At 41.9% G+C, this 20,968-nt stretch overlaps 1 protein-coding gene across 8 annotated transcripts in view; it reads left to right on the plus strand.

Moving 5' to 3' along the window:
* The window catches only part of COL19A1 (collagen type XIX alpha 1 chain), a 191,974-nt gene that overhangs the window by 56,352 nt on the left and 114,654 nt on the right, over window positions 1-20,968 (plus strand). For all 8 annotated transcript variants that reach the window (XM_083730078.1, XM_083730075.1, XM_083730076.1 and 5 more), the window contains exons 9-10: window positions 1,039-1,092; window positions 14,445-14,498. In XM_083730078.1, coding sequence (XP_083586204.1) covers window positions 1,039-1,092; window positions 14,445-14,498 — 108 coding nt within the window. The remainder of the gene's footprint in view (window positions 1-1,038; window positions 1,093-14,444; window positions 14,499-20,968) is intronic.

Genomic DNA, 20,968 nt, shown 5'->3' on the forward strand with positions numbered 1-20,968 from the left:
CCGCGTGCAATTGCATCGAGGAGTGATACTAGTTCCCCCTTTATTAGGGAATAATTGCTTTTGTGACATCAGTAGCCAGTGCAGCATGGCTGGGGAGCCTTTGGCCCTCCAGATGCTGTTGAACTCCAGTTCTCATCAGTGCTGGCTTGCATGGCAGTTGTCATGGACTGTCTGGACACAGAGGAACGGTAGGAGGCACCAGCTGGGGAACCCCCAAGGGTAGAAGGCTCAGAGCCCAGGGACCCGTGGTGAGACAACAATGAGTGGTAGGAGGAGGTGTTGGAAGCTGAAGTGTAACAGGGTTTAGTGAGAAGACAAGAGTCTGTGGCTGTGAGAAGTCAGGAAGCAGGAGAGGAGGAAGGCCAAGAGGCAGAGATGAGTCAGGCTGGTGAAGAAGCCAGGAGCTTCCCTACTCCTGCTGCAAGAAGTTCCCCTCCTCCCTGGTCTCTCAGGATCAGGAGAGGTATGGAGCGTGAGCAGCTAAGGCAGCCACACAGGTGTAGTCTCAGAATGCTTGGGAAAGACCCGGGAGAGGAGGAGACTTAGGCAGCTGTGGGAAGGCAGGGGCCTTCAGTCTCCACAACTGCTTCATAGGGACAAGACCTTTCATTAGGCCTGGCACTCCTGAGCAGATCCTGTTTCTTTTAATAAAGAGTTAACTTTGCTTTGTAACATCTGGAGTGTTACAGGTTCCCCAACTCTGCATTATATCATTTCTAAACTTCAGCCAAGAACTCTTGCATAGACAGTAATCAGTGCACTTAAGGTAAGGAGCAAAAAACAAACAAACAAAAGGCATGAGGCAACAGTGAGAGTTGTTGTAATACCTGCTGAGGTCACAAAGGTGCTACTTTTTCTTTTCAGTAACGTAACCATAGAGATGAGCTAGAGGTGAGCGAGGCTGAATGGTAAAGGGCTGAACTCGTGTGTTTTCTTTTGGCATTATCAAGAATGACTGTTATCCAGGCACTGCTCATACTGCTTACTTCTCTAATGTAAGATGCTGGAATAAAACATTTCAAGCTTTACTTTAAACAGGGAGAAGCAGGTGTGCCAGGAGTACCTGGTTTGCCAGGACAGAAAGGAGAAAAGGTAAGATTCTAGCCTCATATAAGCTTCCCTGGTGGCAACACTGATACAGTGGTACCTCAGTTTACAAACTTAATCCGTTCCGGAAGTCCGTTCTTAAACCAAAACCGTTCTTAAACTGAGGTGTATTTTCCCTAATGAGGCCTCCTGCCATCAGTGCCCTTTCACTGTTTGGATTCCATTCTTAGACCGAGGTAAAGTTCTCAAATCAGGACACTATTTCTGGTTTTGCGGAGTTTGTAAACCAAATCGTTCTTAAACCAAACTGTTCTTAAACCAAGGTACCACTGTATTGTCTTACTGTACATCTTAGAGAAAGTGGAAGTGGGGGGGAATCCTTCAGCACATTCCGGTTTCCTTTGAAAAGCAAAGTAAGGCCCGCTATTCCAAAACCCTTCCAACAACGCAGCGGAAGTTACAATTTAAAGGTAAAGGTACCCCTGCCCGTACGGGCCAGTCTTGACAGACTCTGGGGTTGTGCGCCCATCTCACTCAAGAGGCCAGGGGCCAGCGCTGTCCGGAGACACTTCCGGGTCACGTGGCCAGCGTGACAAAGCTGCATCTGGCGAGCCAGCGCAGCACACGGAAACGCCGTTTACCTTCCCGCCAGTAAGCGGTTCCTATTTATCTATTTGCACCCGGAGGTGCTTTCGAACTGCTAGGTTGGCAGGCGCTGGGACCGAGCAGCGGGAGCGCACCCCGCCGCGGGGATTCGAACCACCGACCTTTCGATCGGCAAGCCCTAGGCGCTGAGGCTTTTTACTTTGACATAAATTACACTGGCTTCCTACAGCAGTGGATTCCTCTGCCCAACTCTAGATTGCATGGAATCCAGGTATTTGAAGGACTGCCTTGCCCCATATGAACCTCTCTGAGCTCTTTGATGGATGCTCTGCTCTGTGCCTTCATCTTCATACATTAGGTAGGTGGCTACCAGGGGCAGGACTTTATTTATTGTGGGACCCTCGATTACAGAATGCTCAAACATATTTACTTGACAATAGTTTTAATATTTTGTTAGATGGCTGGGGAAAACTATTTGCTTGGTAAAAGCTTTTGGTTGACTTGGATTTTGGCAGTGCTGTGATTCGGTTTGGATTTATACATTATTTATTTAGTTATTGATTCTATAAGCTGCCTTGAACATGATAATGATGGATCCCATCTATGTAGCATTGTTTCAGTGCCTGGTGAATTTAATATTTCATATAAAAAGAAGGCAGATTCCGCTTTATAATTGTCAGAGGTGCATTCGCACATCACAATAACCCGGGGTTTCTGACATATCATAATTTATTGGACATGCTGTCCAATTGCTCCTGCTTCGATCCTCCCCTTTTGCACAACTGTCTAGTAGTCTATCCTGCACCTACTTGGAAATGCTAGGGATTGATCCTGTTTCTCAGTTTTGTTGGACTAATTTGCTTCTGAAGATTATTATTTTTTGAAACTTTCCTCATCTTTGAGTACATTTTAATAATTGGCTGAACCTGTTTGAGGGATCTGATGTGCTCAAAGCAGCAAAGCTGGGTTGAAAAATCTTTGCTTGAGTTTGAATGCAGGTGTTCTTTCAAATCTAATTCAGCTCTGAAAGGCTATTTCAAATTTCACATCATTCTGCTTGTCAATCTGCTTATCGGAATACAATGAAGAGTTTATGCTTCCAGCCTGTCAAGATCCTTTTACCAGGGCAAAATGATTTAAAAAATAAAAATAAAAATCAGCATTTAACAAATGCAGAGACCCCACTGACACCGTCCTTTGTTGCTAGCCCTTTAACAAAACTGTGACCTATTTTTGTTGTTGCATTGCCATCTCATGCAATCTCCCATTCCAGGGATTGGAAGCAGTTGGAGGCAGTTTATTTTTCCTGCTTTTGAAGCTTGATATTTGTTTCCAGGCCATCCTGCTATTGTGTAGGGGTGTGGAACAGTTTCCACCCTGTGTGCCAAATCCTCATGGGCCAAATTTGGCCCACCTGCCCATCCCCTGACGTCACAATGATCTCAGCTGATTCCGCACATTGAAGCCCCAAAATCAGAAACTGAAAGCAACATGAAGGCTTGAAAAGAGCCTTGTGCAGTGCTTTAAAGCCCTTGAGGTTTCTGCTTTATTGCGCATCAGCTGATAGGTGGTAGAGCCAAAGCCCACAAGGAACTGCCTGAGTTTCAGCTTTGCTGCCCATGAGCTTGATGGGTGGTACAGCCAAAATCTGCTTTCTGCAATCATTGGTTGTGCAACTGAGTTCCATGCAGGGGTCTTGCTAGTGCAGCCAATCTAGCAGGCTTCAGTTCTGCCACTCATCAGCTGATAGCAGAGCCCTACTTTCCCCTGCCAACACACAACTGGGAGTGCATTTTAAGTCTCCTAATTGTGTGTCGGCACGGACATCACATATGATGTTAGGTGTGGGACAGGTGGGTGTGGTTTAGGGGAAGCAGCCTCATGGGCCACATTTGAAACCCCAGCAAGCCAAGTTTGTCCTGTGGCCGGAGGTTCTCTCACCCTACTCCAGTACTTCGGGTAGATGGTCTTAAAGTGTTGTAGTTAGGGCTTATTATTGCCTCAGGTCCCAGCAGCAGAAGGTATTCAGACAGTTTTAGGGATAAGTTACCAATAAAAAATCACAACCCACTCAAGTTTGACTTAGGTGTATGGATGTTGTGGGGTAGTTCTGACTTTCTTTTCTTTTTTTTGCTGGGGGAGGCAAAATGAAGGAGCAGCATGCAGAACATGTTGGAAAACTGCCAGCAGCCATCACTTTATTTGCCTAGAATCCATCTGGGAACAGCACTACAAGACAATCTCTTCCTTACATAACCTGCTCTGCAAGGCCATCCTAATAATAATAATAATAATAATAACAATAATAATAATAATAAATATTATTTATACCCCACCATCTGGCTGAGTTTCCCCAGCCACTCTGGGCGGCTTCCAGTCAAGTGTTAAAAACAATACGGCATCAAGTATTAAAAACTTCCCTAAACAGGGCTGCCTTCAGATGTCTTTTAAAGAGAAGATAGCTGCTTATTTCCTTCACATCTGAAGGGAGGGCGTTCCACAGGGCAGGCGCTACTACCTAGAAGGCCCTCTGTCTGGTTCCCTGTAACCTCACTTCTCGTAATGAGGGAACCACCAGAAGGCCCTTGGTGCTGGATCTCAGTGTCCGGGCTGAACAATGGGGGTGGAGACGCTCCTTCAGGTATACAGGACCAAGGCCGTATAGCTCATCTTGGTGATCCTCACTATGCCCTCTCCTGTCTCCAGCCTTCTTTTATGCCTCCTTTGACCCGGTACCCAGACTACTTCTGATCTAATACTGAAGCTGAAGAACAGATTCTATCTGTGTCCTCTCTAGCCTTCATTTTGTGCCGAGACTGCCCTGATTCTGATGGCTTCCTACCTACTGTATATTATTATTATTTTATTAAATTCATTAGTTGTTTCATCTTGTTCAAGGCAACCCAAAGCAACTTACAACCAAGCAATGTACTTTTTGGACTGGATACTTGTGTATCAGTAAAGTAACTTTAGAATAAACTCCATCAGAGTAACAGAATAATTAGTCCCCCACTTAACCACAACCAACCAATCTCCAATAGCCACCCGGGACATGCATTTCATTTATTACAATCCCTCCTTCTCTCCATAGAGTCCTGTGCTTTATCGGGTGGAATTATGCCTGAGTCTTGCTTGTTTGTGTTATGTGGGAATTGAGTTGGGTCCTCACTTGTGCTCAGCAGATTACCATTGGTGTTGGGAAAGATGGTGTGGGGTGACAATTTTTGCTGATTCTTCCTTGCCCCTTTGCCTGCTGAAAAGATGGTTGGGGGAACCCTCTGGAAGAGCAAGAGAGGTTGTACTTGGGACTGCAGAGAGAAGGCAGTATCAGCAATAATTGCCACCCCACCTTCCTCCAGCATAGAGCCTTTGCTGAATCCTGGATTCCTTGTGAAAATGGAAGAAATTATTCCAGTTGTGCAGGAACAAGCCTGGATCCCACTAACTGAGGGTTGGTAGTTTTTTGTGAGGAGGGTATCTTTTTCTCTGTTTTCTTTGATGTCTGCTGCTCTGTGACATTTGTTGGGTACAATAATACATGCACTTTAGCTCCTGTCTTGTTAACTTCTTTTTTGAAGTCCTCCTTTGCTCTTGTATCATGATAGCTTATTTAACCCTGTGAACATTGCTGCATATCGCTTGAACGGAAATTCACTATTTAGAGGAATAATATTGGTGGCTCTTAGTACTTATCTTCAATGGAGCTTTCCTTTTCTCCATTTCCAGTTCATAATTTCCAAGTGCAGACTGAAGTATTACTAATGTCAAAAACATGGCGATATCATAATTATATCTCATCCTGTTTCTGATACTCCGATGACCCTCAGTTATGTTCATTATGCCTCCTAATTTCACCAGCATATTCCAGCTGTATATCAGATTTCCTCAACATCCGCCTACTCCCCCTACCAGCCATCGGAATGTAAATAAATTTTCCAGAGCTGAACTTTGATGTATCCAGTGCATAACACTCTGCAATGTGAAAAAAATTGCCTTTCTGTGCAGCCCTTTGAGTATTGTTTTAACCAGTTTCTTATCTATCCATCCACTGTGCTACCTTACAGTCCATGATTTCCAATTTAGGTAGAGATCTCCCATATGGCGCAATATCAGATGCTTTGCTGAAATCTAAACAGACTAAACTGACTGCATTGCCCTTGTCCAGAAAACCAATTATCTTTTCCAGATTACTTTGACATATTCTACCTTTCATGGACCCATGCTATGTTTCTTCTTGTTTGACCCCTTCTTCCTGTCTTGTATCGTTCTTTCCTTCCATATTTCTTCTGGGAGTTTCAGTTACGTTGATTTAAAAAACAAAGCAAAACCTGCAGTTAACACACTGACAGCTCAATGCCAAACACATTCATTTGAAATGAAATCAAATTTCTTTGAATGCAGCTAGGCATATTTAACAGATCCATAGGACTGAAGCTATAGTCTAACCGTCCCCAACCTTGTGCACTCCAGGTGTTTTTGACAATAACTCCCATCATCTCTGGCCATTGGAAGACACCAGGTTGGGGAAGGTTGATTTAGTCCATAGCTCTGGGTGACCTTTGAGATGACAGAACAAGGTGCTGCTAGAATGGACTGCATCAATTCAGACTTCATGTCAGGGATTACATTTATGAGTGTTTTCTTTACATTCAAAAAAGAAATTACTTGAAAATAAAAAACTAGTGAAGAATGAAAGAAGAAGAAGAAGAAGAAGAAGAAGAAGAAGAAGAAGAGGAGGAGGAGTTTGGATTTGATATCCCGCCTTTCACTCCCCTTCAGGAGTCTCAAAGTGGCTAACATTCTCCTTTCCCTTCCTCCCCCACAACAAACACTCTGTGAGGTGAGTGAGGCTGAGAGACTTCAAAGAAGTGTGACTAGCCCAAGGTCACCCAGCAGCTGCATGTGGAGGAGCGGAGACTCGAACCCGGTTCCCCAGATTACAAGACTACCGCTCTTAACCACTACACCACACTGGCTCTCAAAGAGACTGAGAGAGAATAATTAATCTGGACAGACACCTTTTGTGGTACTTTGTTACTTGGGCTGTTTGTGGGGCTGCCCTCAAATATGTTTTGGAGACTGAAGCTGATAATTGTCACTGGTCATGAAAATGCTGCATTGGCTGCCAGTGAGTTACTAAGCCGAAATTTAAGGTGTTAGTACTAGCATATAAAGTTCTAAATGGCTTGGGACCCAGGTACCCAAAACTGCCTTTCCCAATGTCAACGATATTAGATCCTATGGTTGGCAGGTCAGTTCTTACTGGTAGTGCTGTCACTGGGGCTTGGCATTGACCAATGACAAGGTCTTTTCATTGATGGTCCCATTGCTGTAGAGTGCCCTCACTGGTAAGGTGTGTCTGTCTCCCTCATTATTGACTTTCAGCTGGAATTTATGACATTCCTGCTTACCTAAGTGTTTGATGGCTGAAGTCACTGTTGTTGGCAACACTGAAGTCACTGGTTGAGAGAATCTTTGAACTGTTCTTTCTTTAAAAGTTTTTAAAAATTGTTTTTATTATTGATTTGTTTGTCACACTGGGCTCTTTGGGGAGGAAAGGTGGAATAAAAATAAAATAATATAAATATATAAATAAATTCATCCATACATAGCAGGGCATTCAGAACCAATAGCCTCCACTCGTAGTCTGAAGTGGTACAATCCATTCTACCACCTTAGGTTGGAGGAACCTGTTTTTCTGTACTGGGGTGTGTGGCACGTATGAACAAAATTCACTGAGAAAGATGACACATTATTGGGATAGTGGACACATTGAGATTTTTGAGAGAGCGCCATGGGTGCTTCTCTTCCATCTCCCTACATGCACATGCACACACTGGATCTAACATATCGGAGTGTGCATAGCATTGCCTTCTCAATTCCTCTGACAGTTCATTCTCTTCTCCTGTGACACCCCCCCTTTGTTCTCCCTGCCTCCCCCAGTTGCTCTGTTTTACTCCCCTGAAGTCTTCCATATCTCTCCACTTTCCCTCTTAGCTTCTCAGTTGCTCAGTCTACTTTCTGTTTGGCTGCTCAGATTGCAGCCTGAGCCTTGAAAATCACATAGATTTCAGAGAGGAAGTTGGGGAGACCATTGCCCTCCTACCTTCCTCCTTCAGTTCTATAACAGTCCTCACCACTTCATGATGAAAAGGGCCATGGGGGGAGCTCAGAGGCTTCACAGGCACCAAGAGAAGACCTCAAGGGTCCCATTGGGGACCCTAGAGTTAAAAGGTTGCAGCAAAGGGATTAGAAGCCTTCCCTGGTTTCTAGGAATGTGAATCATCGTTGGAGGGTCTAGGAATGACTAATACCACAGGAACTAATAGACAATCCGTAAAAACTCTGTAAGAAGTTTTAACAATTTACTCTACATTCTTATATGACTTACAAGAATCTTAATAAACAGATAATCAAAAGGGGGTGTGCGGGTTCAATAATATGCTCGGGGTAGTATGAACCCCAAATAGCACACAAACTGCCTCATGGGTCAAACGTTGGCTGCCCTGAACTTAGTTCAGCTGTGCATGGACTGAAGGGTTTGTTCGATTTGAGTCTGGCCTCTGCTTATTAAAGTGACAATTACATGATGTAGGCATAACTTCATAATCTAATTTGCTGTAGTCCATAGTTATCTTAAAGGCTTAAGGGGAGGGGAAGTTGATTTACTGTTGTCATGAAGCAGCTGTGTATATTTAGCATGGTTTCTAGTTAGTCACACTAAAGTCTTTTTTTGTAATATAAAAAAAAGAATAGCAGACATAGAACTGCATGAATTCAGAGTATGCCGTGTGTAAAAATACATTTCAAGAGACAACGAAATGGTTAGGAGCTCTCCTAAAATAGCTGGAAGCAGCACAGGAAGCAAAATATGATGCAATGCTCATTCCGTGGGCAGTCACAGAACTGACATGATTAATTTCTGCTCACCCTCTCTTCTTCCTTTCCTAAGTGCTGGTGGCAGTTGCTAATATACATAGTCAGGATTTCATCCTGCTGCTGGTGACTGAACCAACTTTGGATGTCTGCATTCAAACCCATTTCAATGAGAAACACTAAACATCATTACTTCAATTCACTGGGTGTGAATTTCTGGAATGAGTGCAAGCATGTGCAGCTCATTTTGTTTGATTTGCTCACCCCCCCCCTCCCCGCCCCCTGCTCACATGCCAATAAATAAGTGGTGCCAGCTGGTTTTTACAGGTGCAGCCCTTTGAGTTTCTGCAGATGAATGCTGTGATTTCAGGAAGACAGGTATAAAAGCTGCAGGATGTAGCGCATGGAGGCAATTTAGTGTATATAATGGAGTAGTGACTTGCAAAAATGCCTTATTTTTGGAAAATATTAACTTGATTGCTTGCCTAATTGCTTTCCATCATTTATATGCAACTGCTGTTGTTCAGACTAGCAAAGAATCAAACCATACCCTAGCCTTATGGGCAGTTGCTTATCCCAAGAGGTATTCTAACAGACTCAGCTTTCCTTTCACAAACAGCTATTTATCTCATCTCACCTGTTTTACTTAACTTTATGAGCATCAGTAGAATCTTAATAGAGTCTGGCATGAATCCGGACTGTCCCTGAACGGCTCATTCCATTTACAGAAGGGACTGAAACACCCAGCGGCAGGAGGGCAGGTGATTTTTACTTATTTACACTTCCCAATGCAACTTTTCAAACCATCTCCTACATTGTTTTGAAAGATCTCCTAACCTTCCAAAGCAGCTTGTTAAGGAAAGGAGGAATTGGCAATCAACCCTTCCCCGTAGCAGGACCATCCGTGTGCAGAGTTCCACACAAATACTCTACATCCAACCCAATGTGTCTTAATATTTCAAAACTTTTTTTCTGTACTGGGGTGTGTTGCATGTATAAACAATATTCACTGAGAAAGGTCAGCTAAATTATTTCCTAATGATTCATGTGATTTTAGGGTTGGACACAACCTAAAGGTAATTACGATTCAAAAAGAGGAGACATTTCAGAAACATAAGCCATTTATACCTCAGAGACCTGCTTCTAATGAAATATCTGACTCATTGTGTTGGTGAGGTAACCCTCAAGCACTTCAAATCCACAGCGGTGGTTCCATCTACAATATAATGGCAGAAGCCAGGAATCAAATCCACATGTAGCTTAGATTTGAAATTCCTTTTTCTTTTGAACACTCACATTTAATTCAGCCTCCTGAAATACCACTTTAACCAAACAGTCTGAACAGATTAGCCCATATATTAGAATAATGCAATATATGACATTCTCAAGCAATGTAAAGCAATAGGGCAGAGGGGTATAAACATTTATCATGCAAGAAGTGCCTTCAGAATCAGATTAGTTTCATAATACTGGCAAAACCTTTTTCATTTATTTATGCATTAGAAGGCAAACATATGTGGCTTGTCATTATTATTATTGTGTACTAGAATACTGCTTTCTTGTTTTTCTTTAATTCCAGATCAACTGAAACATATAATATTATTAGCACACTAGTGGACAGTTCCCCAGGCTATATAATTCTTGAAGTCTGAAACATGCAGAAGGGAATCTCTTCCTTAGACAATTGTTTCTAAAGACTGTTGTGAGGTAGCCTTTAAAATATTTATTTTACAATATTGTGATCAGAAGGCTTTCTTACTGAAGAAAGTACTATATAATACACGGGGTTTATCTCCAGTTTCAAAAGTAGTGTATGGCAGGCTCATACAGTTTACAATTATCATTATACTTGTACAAATGGACAGTGGGTTTTACATATTATTTCAATAGTTTTGTGAAAGCACTAAATTCTTAAAATTGGAACAAATATGGCCTTTTGATTCAGCACTGAGTTGTTCTCTGCAGCAAACTGAAAGTTATCACTGGGATTTTGTAATCTACAATGTACAAGTGGATCTCCCTCCTGTGTGACCTAATCAAATGCACTTCATACAGATATTTGTGTGTATCAAATGCCAAGAGACCATGAATTCATATACTAACTGGGAAAGTGAACTTATGGTTTTGAAACAAGTCAGTTTAGTTTTTCAACATTAACCCCTACTTTTTTCTTTATAGTTTGAAGAACTGCATTTCCAATTTATGTTGTGCTTGTCTCTGTCCTTCTAACTGCAGGAGTTATTTTTCTAGATTTTAAATGCTGAAGGTGACAGTAGACCAAGAATTTACTAGGTTTCCCCCCTTTATTCCAGTAACTTTGCTTCTGATAGGTTGATGACTCAGGAGTCAGCAAACTTTTTCAGCAGGGGGGCTGGTCCACTGTCCCTCAGACCTTGTGGGGGGGGCAGACTATATTTTGAAGAAGAAAAATGAACGAATTCATATGCCCCACAAATAACCCAGAGATGCATTTTAAATAAAAGGACACATTCTACTAATGTAAAACCACACTGATTCCTGGACCATCCGCAGGCCGGATTTAGAAGGCGATTGGGCCGGATCTGGCCCCTGGGCCTTAGTTTGTCTACCCATGGTTAATGTAAATTCTGTTGTTGCTGCTATATAGGGTTTTTTTTGGGGGGTGGCTTATATTTTGCAGTGGACAGGACTGGGATGAGCTTCATGTAGCATTAAAGAGTTATTTCCCCATTTTTCCCTAGCAGCATCCATTATCCTGGCCTTGGAAGAGATTGAACCTTGATTAATTTGAAAAAAGAAAGTCAATCAGTTCTGTGTGCATTTGTGTATTGAAGCCCTGATCATTCAAATGTGATGAATTGAGCTGCCTCTTTGACATGGAAAGAACAGACACGCCCAGTTGTATTTTTTGGGGGGGAAACTGCTGTGTTGTCTGAATTGGCTATTTTGTCAATTTTGCAAGCAACCTTTGTACAGATCAAAGTCTTGGATATCTGAAAATACTGTAATCTGGCCTAAAACAATTTTGGTTACAGTAGAGAGAAATGTATAGTCTAACTCACTAGAGTACAGTGGTACCTTGGGTTACATATGCTTCAGGTTACATACGCAAGGTACCACTGTATTTAATATCTATGACTTGTACTTTTGTATTATTGGCAAACTGGTCTGTGATGTTGCATGCAGAAGAAAGGTATTACAGTCCAAAACATTATTTAGGATAAAATAAAAATCTCCCGTTATGATTAAATGGTCATAGGACAGCACCTGTAGATGTTGAAAATAGTTGTGAAATTGTGATCGGAAGTCTACATTGGGGTCATAAATATTTATGATTGCTAATTTTTACCCAGCAGTGTAATATAAAATGACCTTCAGGGTCCTTGATTTCCTTCTCTAGTTGCAAAGTTTAAGATTTGCAAAGCAGGATAACTACCCCTTTGGCTTTTTTTGAGAGAGATCGCAGTCATAAGCCTCACTTACTCAGCACTTGCATAATGTATGCCTGCCTGTTTTAGGAATGTGGCTGTCTTCACTGAGGACAATTTCTGCTCTCAATTTTTTAAACCTGTGGTTAACACTAGTTTGTATTTAACGAGGTGCCCCAGGAAATTCATGGAAATTGGAGAGGTAGGCATAGCAGTATTCTCTGAAAATTAGTGTACTGGGGGAGTGCAACAGAGAGATGAGCCCCATCAATTTCAGGATTCACTATTCGTTTTTAGGCCCAAGAAGGCTAATTCTTATGTAAAAATTTGCAGAGGTGGAGGCAATGGGAATAGAAAACTAGGTAATATTCTTCACATACCAGAAGAAACAAAAATGTTAAGACATTAGCAGCACTATCTGTAACATGTTATCCCGGTCAGATCTAAAAAAAATTATTGGGAAGGAGAACAGTTGATAAATTATCTTTAAAAAGGGAGGGAGTAATAATAATAATAATAATAATAATAATAATAATAATAATAATAATAATAAAAAGATAGATTAAAATATTCAGATTATAGGAGTGGGACTTGCTTCTTGCCTTGAAACACAAATTTCCTAATTTGCTTCCAGGGAAGGAGACCAATCCATCCAATATTACAAAGGGAGAAGTTGTTCCAGCCTGCCAACAAACGTGGCCCCAAACTTGGCCATTCCAAGCTATCAAAAGTGAGAGGCTGTGGGGAACAAAAGCTAAAATGTGCCTATTCAACATCATTACAGCAGGAAGAGAGCATAGCTGTTAACTTTTCCCTTTTCTTGCAAGGAATCCTATTTGGAATAAGGGAATTTCCCTCAAAGAAAGGAAAACACTGACAGCTATGGAAGGGAGGGAGGAAAAGGGAACCATCCTGGGGCCTTTACATTATATTAGTTTAACATTGCACACGCCTACAAAGACCAGCTCTGAATTAATCACAGTCCTCTTCCAGTTAATATCCATTTCACATATAACAACTAGGACAAAAGTGAGTTGAGGTTGGTACAGTGTGTGTGTTGTGAAAGGGAGAGATGAGTTTTATAAAACGATATTTCTCAAGGGCCATACCTAGTAAACTCTAAGCCTCTTGTGCAGATCAAGCAAGCACTGGTGGTATGATGGAAGTGAAAAGGGGTGTTATGACCAGCAGCCACCGCCACCCCACAATTTTTTTATGTTAGAAGTGAATTGAAGGAACTGAAAAAGGAATGAAGATATTGTGTGAGGTGTGGAGGGGGCAGGATGGAGAAAGAGTAAAGGGAATTCCAACAAAAGAGAGATAAAATGTTATGGCAGGAGAGTCTGTCTGTTCAGCCTTTGTCCCAAGAGATAACATCAAGCCATATGTTTGAAGGAAATTAGCATGGTGTATTTCACATCACTCTTCAGCTGGGTGTTGCGTAAGGAAGTCCTCGACTGATGCTGCATTGCGGAAGGCCCTTATGTGGCCTGCATGTCAAAGACAAGAGATTTCTGGACGTCAGATGTAAAAGCTTGTGTTTCTGTCTCTTGCCATCTGGCCTACCTCTGAAAAGAACTCTCAACCACCTATTTTGGGTGGTTGGGGAATATCATAATGCACGCATTATTACAGTCAACCCAATGAAACATTCCCTTCTCTCTTGCATATTTGAGAATATCTTCCTTGGTGGGGAATTAGAGGAATTTTACAGCAAAGGCTATAGGAGTGGCCTCCTTCCTGTGTGAGAGATAAAAGATCTAGGAGCTTGATATCCAATTCAAGGGATAAATCCAAAACAGCATGCAATGGAGAGCCAGTGAAATTTGTGGGGTTCCCAACAATTCCTATATTGTTCTGGTGAGAGTTTGAGGTGTTTCACAAGCAGCCTTGATATCAGCCTATAGGGCCTCGTATATTAATGATCTCTCTCCCCCAGTCCTTTGTGCCAGCCTTCTTTCACCTATTCCCAAATGATTGTTTATTGTATCCACTGAGATCTGTAGCACATCCACTGATTTTTTAAATATTGTTTTTAAATCTGCTGCCATTTTTTTTAAAGTGCAGAAGAAAACCCTCCTTTGCTTCTTCTGAAGCAGAGTTGGGGGAATAGTGCTCTTAGGCCCTGGTGGGGAGGCAGCCTTAGGCCCTTGGGGAACTGCAGAATTATGGCCCATTAGCACAGTTAATGAAGGACATTAAGGTGTGAATGCCACCCATCTGCCTTCAGTGAGGTTCACAAGGATTCAAAAGAGGTACATTTGCTTTTAGGCACCGAGAAACACAGCTTGAAAAGGCAGCTCATCTAGGCGTGTCTGGTCCCATCTCCATCTTAGCAGGAAGTCTCTTGCCTGTCTGTCTCTCAGCTTGTGGTACTCTTTTGCTGTTCTTGTTCAGTAGAAATAATGGAATAAAAAATAAAGCAGAATCAAACTTTTGAGGGGCTGAATGTTTTCTTAAAGAACAACTTGGACAAGCTGACGAATCTGTCTACAATTTACTTTACAGGGTGAAGAAGGAGCTAAAGGAGAAAATGGCACCCCTGGTTTTCCCGGTGAGAAGGTGAGTTTCCTGCCTCTGACCTCACGAGTTGCAGTGATATAATTCAATCAGTGCTATTAAACGTAAAAAAAAATTAAAATTAGGACGTTTGGCAAAAGAGTCTTATATTGTTGACATCCTGAGGACCAAAATAGTTTAATATATGTAAACTAACACTGATGTTTGTTACCATTTAAAAACATAGTAGAAGCTACTTTTAAAAAAACCCGACAAATCAGATTTTCCCACCTGTCTTGGGAGGCCAGGACCTTGACTGTCAGCTACAAAAGCCGAGGCTGCTGAATAGACTCTTGCTTGCACCCTGCCTCTTAACACAGGCCATTTCGCAACCTGAGGTGAAAAAAAATCATTTACACACGTAAATCATAAGACTTGTCATGGCCAACCAAAAAATGGGTCACTAGAGAGGTGAAATATGAGGTGATGAATAGTAAACCAGTTCAGTGAATTCTTCGATAGATGAACTCGGAAAACGCAGAATAAGAATGAGCTAATGTGTAGTCCCTGCTTATCTATGCCTTATTGCACTATACGTTGTAGGCATTTCTCATCTCTGTGTTGTTTCATTTGTACATTTAATAAAATCATACCATACAGTGCAAAAATTATCTTGTTCTCTCTCTCTCCCCATGCCACCCTGAAGGTGGCAACTGCTTATTTATGGCTCAACAGATCATCTTCAGTATAAAAAGATCTCCCTGTCTTCCTGGGAAAAAAATTACAGGCCTTTTCTATTTCATAATAAGTGACAGGCAAATTGTCATCATATTAAAACGGAAGAGAGATTATATGAAATTTGGAATTGGCACTGTAAAAGCGCAAAGCCAATTGCTGTTACGTGAAGGAGGGGAAGGAATCTGATAAAATATGCAAGGCATGAATTGCTTGTATAATGGAATGTCTTGAGTAGAAAGATTAGTCAAAATAAGTATTCAAAAACAAAAGTAGTGGAAAATTGTCTGTCTGACTCTGTATCTAGTCTGATAATGTTCTAAGCTAACATATTAGCAAGCACATACTCATACCCAATCTTTAGACCTAGCTCATTCACTGTTTTCTGAAGAAAAGAAAAAGGATCTGATATTTCCCATTTTTAAAAAATAAAAGTATAGGTTTTAAGTATGTAATTATTTTAGTTTATTTGTACCCCACTTTTCTAAATGCATTTGTTGTTTAGTCGTTTAGTTGTGTCCGACTCTTCGTGACCCCATGGACCTAAAGTAGCTCTAAAAAACCACCAAACCAACCACAATAATAAAAATTAAAATACTAAGATTTCTCTGTTTGTTCTCCCTTCTTCTCAGCACACCTTACTTCTTCTTTTTCTTCTTTTTTTGAGGAGCCTGATCTGGCATGTATCACTGAAACCTGGGTGGGTGAACAGGGTGGAGTTGGTCTCACCCAGCTGTGCCCACCTCAGCCAGCACACTGTTATAAGAAAAAATATTGCTCCCTTTCCCTTATGGGGTATCTAAGAGCCCGTATAGAGTCCTTAAGTAGGTTCTCTATCGGTAGGAGAAAATAACAGAGGCCAACCAGAGAATATTGAGAAGCAAAGCAGCTAGTAAACGTGTTCTTTATTAAACTGTTGCAACAGGGGTCCCCCAATCCCCCACGCAGGGAGGGAGGAGAGGAACCCAGAACATTGGTGTGCAAGCTCTTATATAGACTTGAAATTGCCTAGCCTGTACCTCAAGACCACCCCCAAAACATCATTCATGCATCACAGAAAGAGGTGGTCCCCAGCAGAAATTTGAGTGTGTTGCTTCTCTCCTGTCTGCCAGTATACCTGATAATGCCTTATCTGATTGCCTGAGAGCCTGGCCATTCCTTTGAGATGGTAAATACTTAGTTCCTGAATCTCTTATGCATATTGATAGTGTGCTCAGCTTAACAGATACTTGCCAGACTGTATTTACAGGGAGGTGTAAGCCCCTACAGTCTAAAGACAATTGGAAAGCTTTTCCCATTTCCTTCCTCCTCCGAGAGACATATTTGAGGTCAATTTGGGAGAGTCAAAGTGGCTTCAGGATTGTTCTCCTGTACTATTTCAGACACTTGGTTTATATACTTATGTATGTGTTTACCTTGTATATTTATGAACATTTATTTTTATATATATAAGACCTTAGAATTCCTATAACAACACCTTCCTAAAACACGCTTTTCCTGTCACCTCACACCTAGCTACCCTGGCAACCTTCTAAACCCCCAGTCTCCTTTCACACCTCAGGGTGTGGGGAAGGACAGTTCTCTTGCGTTGTCAATGGCGCTGTATTGTTTCTCAACAGCCCTAGCTTGGCCAGGCAATTTTGCCTAGGCTAGCTCAGGAATTCCTCTTTAGCTTGTATTTTTCCCTTCACATCCCAAATAATCAAAGTCCTGCCATTTATTAATTTCAAGGGTTTAGGGGGGGTCCCCCTTCAAACTCATAACACCATTATTGTTCCATTCACAGAACCTTAGTCTTCACTATTTCAACAGCATCTGCCCCTTGCAGAGTGTGCATTTCCACAATATTATGTATTTATTGCAGACTCTTTTAATATATTCACTCTCTGTGAGGTAGAGAAAGCAAATAATTCATCAGGATTGAAATTGAAATGAATAAAACTGACACTTGCATACGGAGGCGACTTTTACAATCTGGGTTACTTCTGGACCTGAACAGTAATGTTTCATTTTTACAAAGTTAGTGTATCAGCCTTGCAAGGGCTGTGTAATGGATTGTGAAAACTGAGCTTGTTTCATTAAAAAGCTCTGAATTGGAATGCTTGGCTGTTTTGCCCCAGCGCTACACTCTTGTTTGACTCAAGACCAGTATGTTTAGTGTTAATGCAGTACTGGTTTGCCTTTAGGCCACCATACAAATTCCTTTTATAGGAATAAACAAAGGTGTCTTAAATGTTATACATCTTAAATATGCAAATGTCTATCATACAGGCAGTCATCAGGATCAACAACTATGTGTGCACATTTTGAGGCAAACCTATATTTGCTCCCATATTATGTGTGAAATGGCCATTTGTAGTCACAAGTGTTTAAAGAACATTTTTCCAGTACTGACTTGGTTGTTAACAGCCTACTAGAACATTCTCAGGACTTTTAAGCTAAGTTACATTTGTTGAGACCACCTGCTAAGCAGTGTTACGTAAATAAAAACATTTCTTTCTTGATTTTTCACACATATTTGCTTCAAGATTTAGCTGTTTTAAATGCCTTGAAGCATTCATTTAGAAACAAGCATCTGAGTAATCTTCAAAAAATAAAGACACGCAGATAGGAAACACAAAAAAGATGTCTTTGCAAGTCTACTTGTACACTGGCTCTTCTTTTCGTTTGCAAAACCTTTTAAGAGATTAATATTCTCTTAGAATGCAAAATATTCTAAGTGTACTCAGTTGCATATTTCTATCAGCTATACAGTCAAAGAGACAATTTGCAGAGATATTGCAGGCCTGGGCAAAACCAATTTGGCAATGTGCTTGCTATCTTAAAATGTCTTTATCAAAATAGATAAATGCCCGTGGGAAATTGATGTTGATCTGGACACTCTAGGGCATGTTCTAGAGTGCCAGAACCTCTGGATTTGCATTTCAGACTGCAACTCCTCACAAATCACTCTGGAGGACTCCTTGATTTTTTTGAAGAAGCTTTTCAGGGGACAGAATGTGCTCTAGCAGGAAGGAGAATAAGAAGCCTCTCAGCTTGGATCCTTATATAATCTTGCTTAATTTATTAGCCCAGGTCACAAGCATCCCCGTAACACAATGAGCCTGAATTAAATTTATGCAGAACAATAAAGGGCTTTGAAATTATTATTTTTTACTGAAATGAAAGAATGATATGCAAGAATAGTATGCAAAGATGAAGTCTCATCGAACAAGGAATATGGCCATATGTTCAAATTTAAACACACTGAAAATGCCACCGGATGTAATTATCTACATCCTGAGATTCAGACATATTTTCACATTCAGGGCCAAGTAATGTGTATAGAATTGTTGATATATGACTTTCTGCTGTACAATTTTTTTTCTGTGTTTTTTTCTTACACCTGTTTTCTGATGCCACACTCTGAAGTAATCACTACTCTCTCACCGAAGCACTTCTTTGCTAGTTGTTTATCCTGTGGGATTCAGAACTGCATGCTTAAAACCAAAGAGCAGTCTAATTCCCACCACAATAAATTGTTTCAGTATCATCTTTAGACCCTTTTGAAAGCTGTGAGTGAAAAAGAGGAAATGGTTTACCATGGTTAAATGCATTTTCTATTGTACAGCATGAAGCAATGCAACAAGACAGGGTAGGCAAAAGAGTAGTTAACAGCATGGACCTTTGTCTTCTGTAATGGTAATGTGAACCCAGTGACCTTTTTGGTCACTTCCCAAAAAATATAATAGCAGCTGTGAGAAACTTTTATTTCAGGAATTTCTTCTGGAAGAGACAAAAATGAGTCTGCAGAAATTCCCTCAAAATGTGGTCAACAGAAAGCCACATCGCCATTTGATGGTACTTTATAGGGTCACATGAGATTCTACTGAACAGTTGGATGCTGTTTTTGTTAAGCCAAGCAATAATCTCCAAGCAAGATGTTTTAAAGCACCCCCAATTCCAAAGCATGACTCATTTGTTTCCTTGTTTCTTAAAAGTGGAATGCTCAGTTTTAGTGCTAATTGCTTACAGACATCTCCATTCTGAAAATTCACTAGTATCAATTTTGTTAAATGAAGCAATGCAAGCATACTCAGTGGTAGCACAGAAGCACCCACACCTTGCAACTGTTGGATATACACATTTCCTCACTTTCACCAGGTAGGACAAGTGTTTCCCTTGACAAGTTAGATGTTGAGTGACTTAAAAAAGGAGGAGGCAAGGGTTGTATGGATAGTGGATCTGTATTTTTGGAAGGACCTCTCTGCATAGAGATCTATCACTCATTCCAACCCCCATCAATGATCCAACATCACCATCAAGTTGTGTATCACCAGTGAGTCTTTGCTGCTGTTACTACATCTGGGATGTCTAACAGGTCGATGGCAATCTACCAGTTGATTGCTTGGCTTTCCTGGTCTATCACGTGATCCTGATAGATGCCCACCCCACCCCCCAAAGCTCAACAACTCTGATCAATTCGCCCCCCAAAAAGCTTAACAACTTTGGTCAATACAATGAGTAGATCACTGCCAGGTGTTGTTTAGTTTTAGTGGTAGCAGATCGCAGTCTCTTGGAAGTTGGGCATCCCTGAACTACATCTATGTATTTTATACAGTAAATATAGAATGTTTATATTCTAGCAGTGCCTGTGGTTGAATTTTCTGACATGCAAAACTGTGGTTAATATGAACCAGACAGGGAACATATGAAAGCAGGAGGAGGCTAGACTTAGTCTTGTAACTCTAAACAATGATTTAGCATTATATTCAGCTGTAGCCATAGATTCTTGGGATGTTTCCAAGCTGCACAATAATATCACATGTAAAATATATAATGGCTTTGCAGGTTCCTAGGGCCTGCATGTAAATGCTGGGCTGCCTGATGTCCTTTGTGATAGCTTAGATCCCGGGTGTCAAACACAAGGCCCGCGGGCCAAATGCGGCCCGCCAGACCTCATCATGTGGCCCGTGTAGCTGCCGCCGGCCGCCAGCCTTCACCTTTTATTCTCGGTTTTTGGTTTTTTTTGACACAAGGAAAGTTTACATGGTGCGGCTCCCTACTTGCTTCCCCCCATCGCTCTTAAGGACGTGGCTGCTGCTTCAAATGTCCCCGCGTCTCTCAACTTGCGCCTTCCTCGTCGGGGGCCGAAGCGAGGCGGGCAGCTGGCTTCTCTCTCCCGCTCACTGCTCAAAAAGAGCAAGCGGAAGGTCAGGTCTCTCCGCGCTGCGGAGGGAGAGTCTTTCTCCTCGGAGAAACTTTTTTATTCCAGCCTTGGATCTTCTCCAGGGATGCTGGATCCTCCCCGCCTGCCCCCCAAACTCCACTTTTCTTCCAATCCTCAGCCACCTTGGAATCCCTCTTGGTGGGAGAGAAGCGTTTTTGGCTTCTGCAGAAGGTTTCCCTTGCTGCCGCCGCCACCAGCAGCAGTGGCAGCCCCGTCTGTCTGAAACGGCCGCTGTTTGGTTTAATAACACGATTTTGTTATGTCTGCTCAGCTCCGGCCAAGCGGCTCCTTCTCTGCGAGCGGATCCATGTGCGTCCATGTTACATCGGGGGTTCCCACGGCCGCGCTTCCCGTGTCTTCCCCTCTGCCCTCCACCGAGGCGCGTCCCCTTGCAATATCTGAATATCTATTTTCTCAGAAACGCCAACTTTGGGGCTCTTCTTTTGTTCTCTCCCTCTATGCCCCCCTCCGCTGCTCTCACGCTTTCCCCCCTCGCCGATCCCAGGATCTGATTAGATTTCCAATCACAAACCAGTGCGCAATCGGATTTCTGATTTCAGCCAGGAGCAAGCCAGCAATCCGGAGCATA

This window comes from Podarcis gaigeae (assembly GCF_964106915.1).
Source record: "Podarcis gaigeae genome assembly, chromosome: 3".
In the NCBI taxonomy this organism is placed as follows: Eukaryota; Metazoa; Chordata; class Lepidosauria; order Squamata; family Lacertidae; genus Podarcis; species Podarcis gaigeae.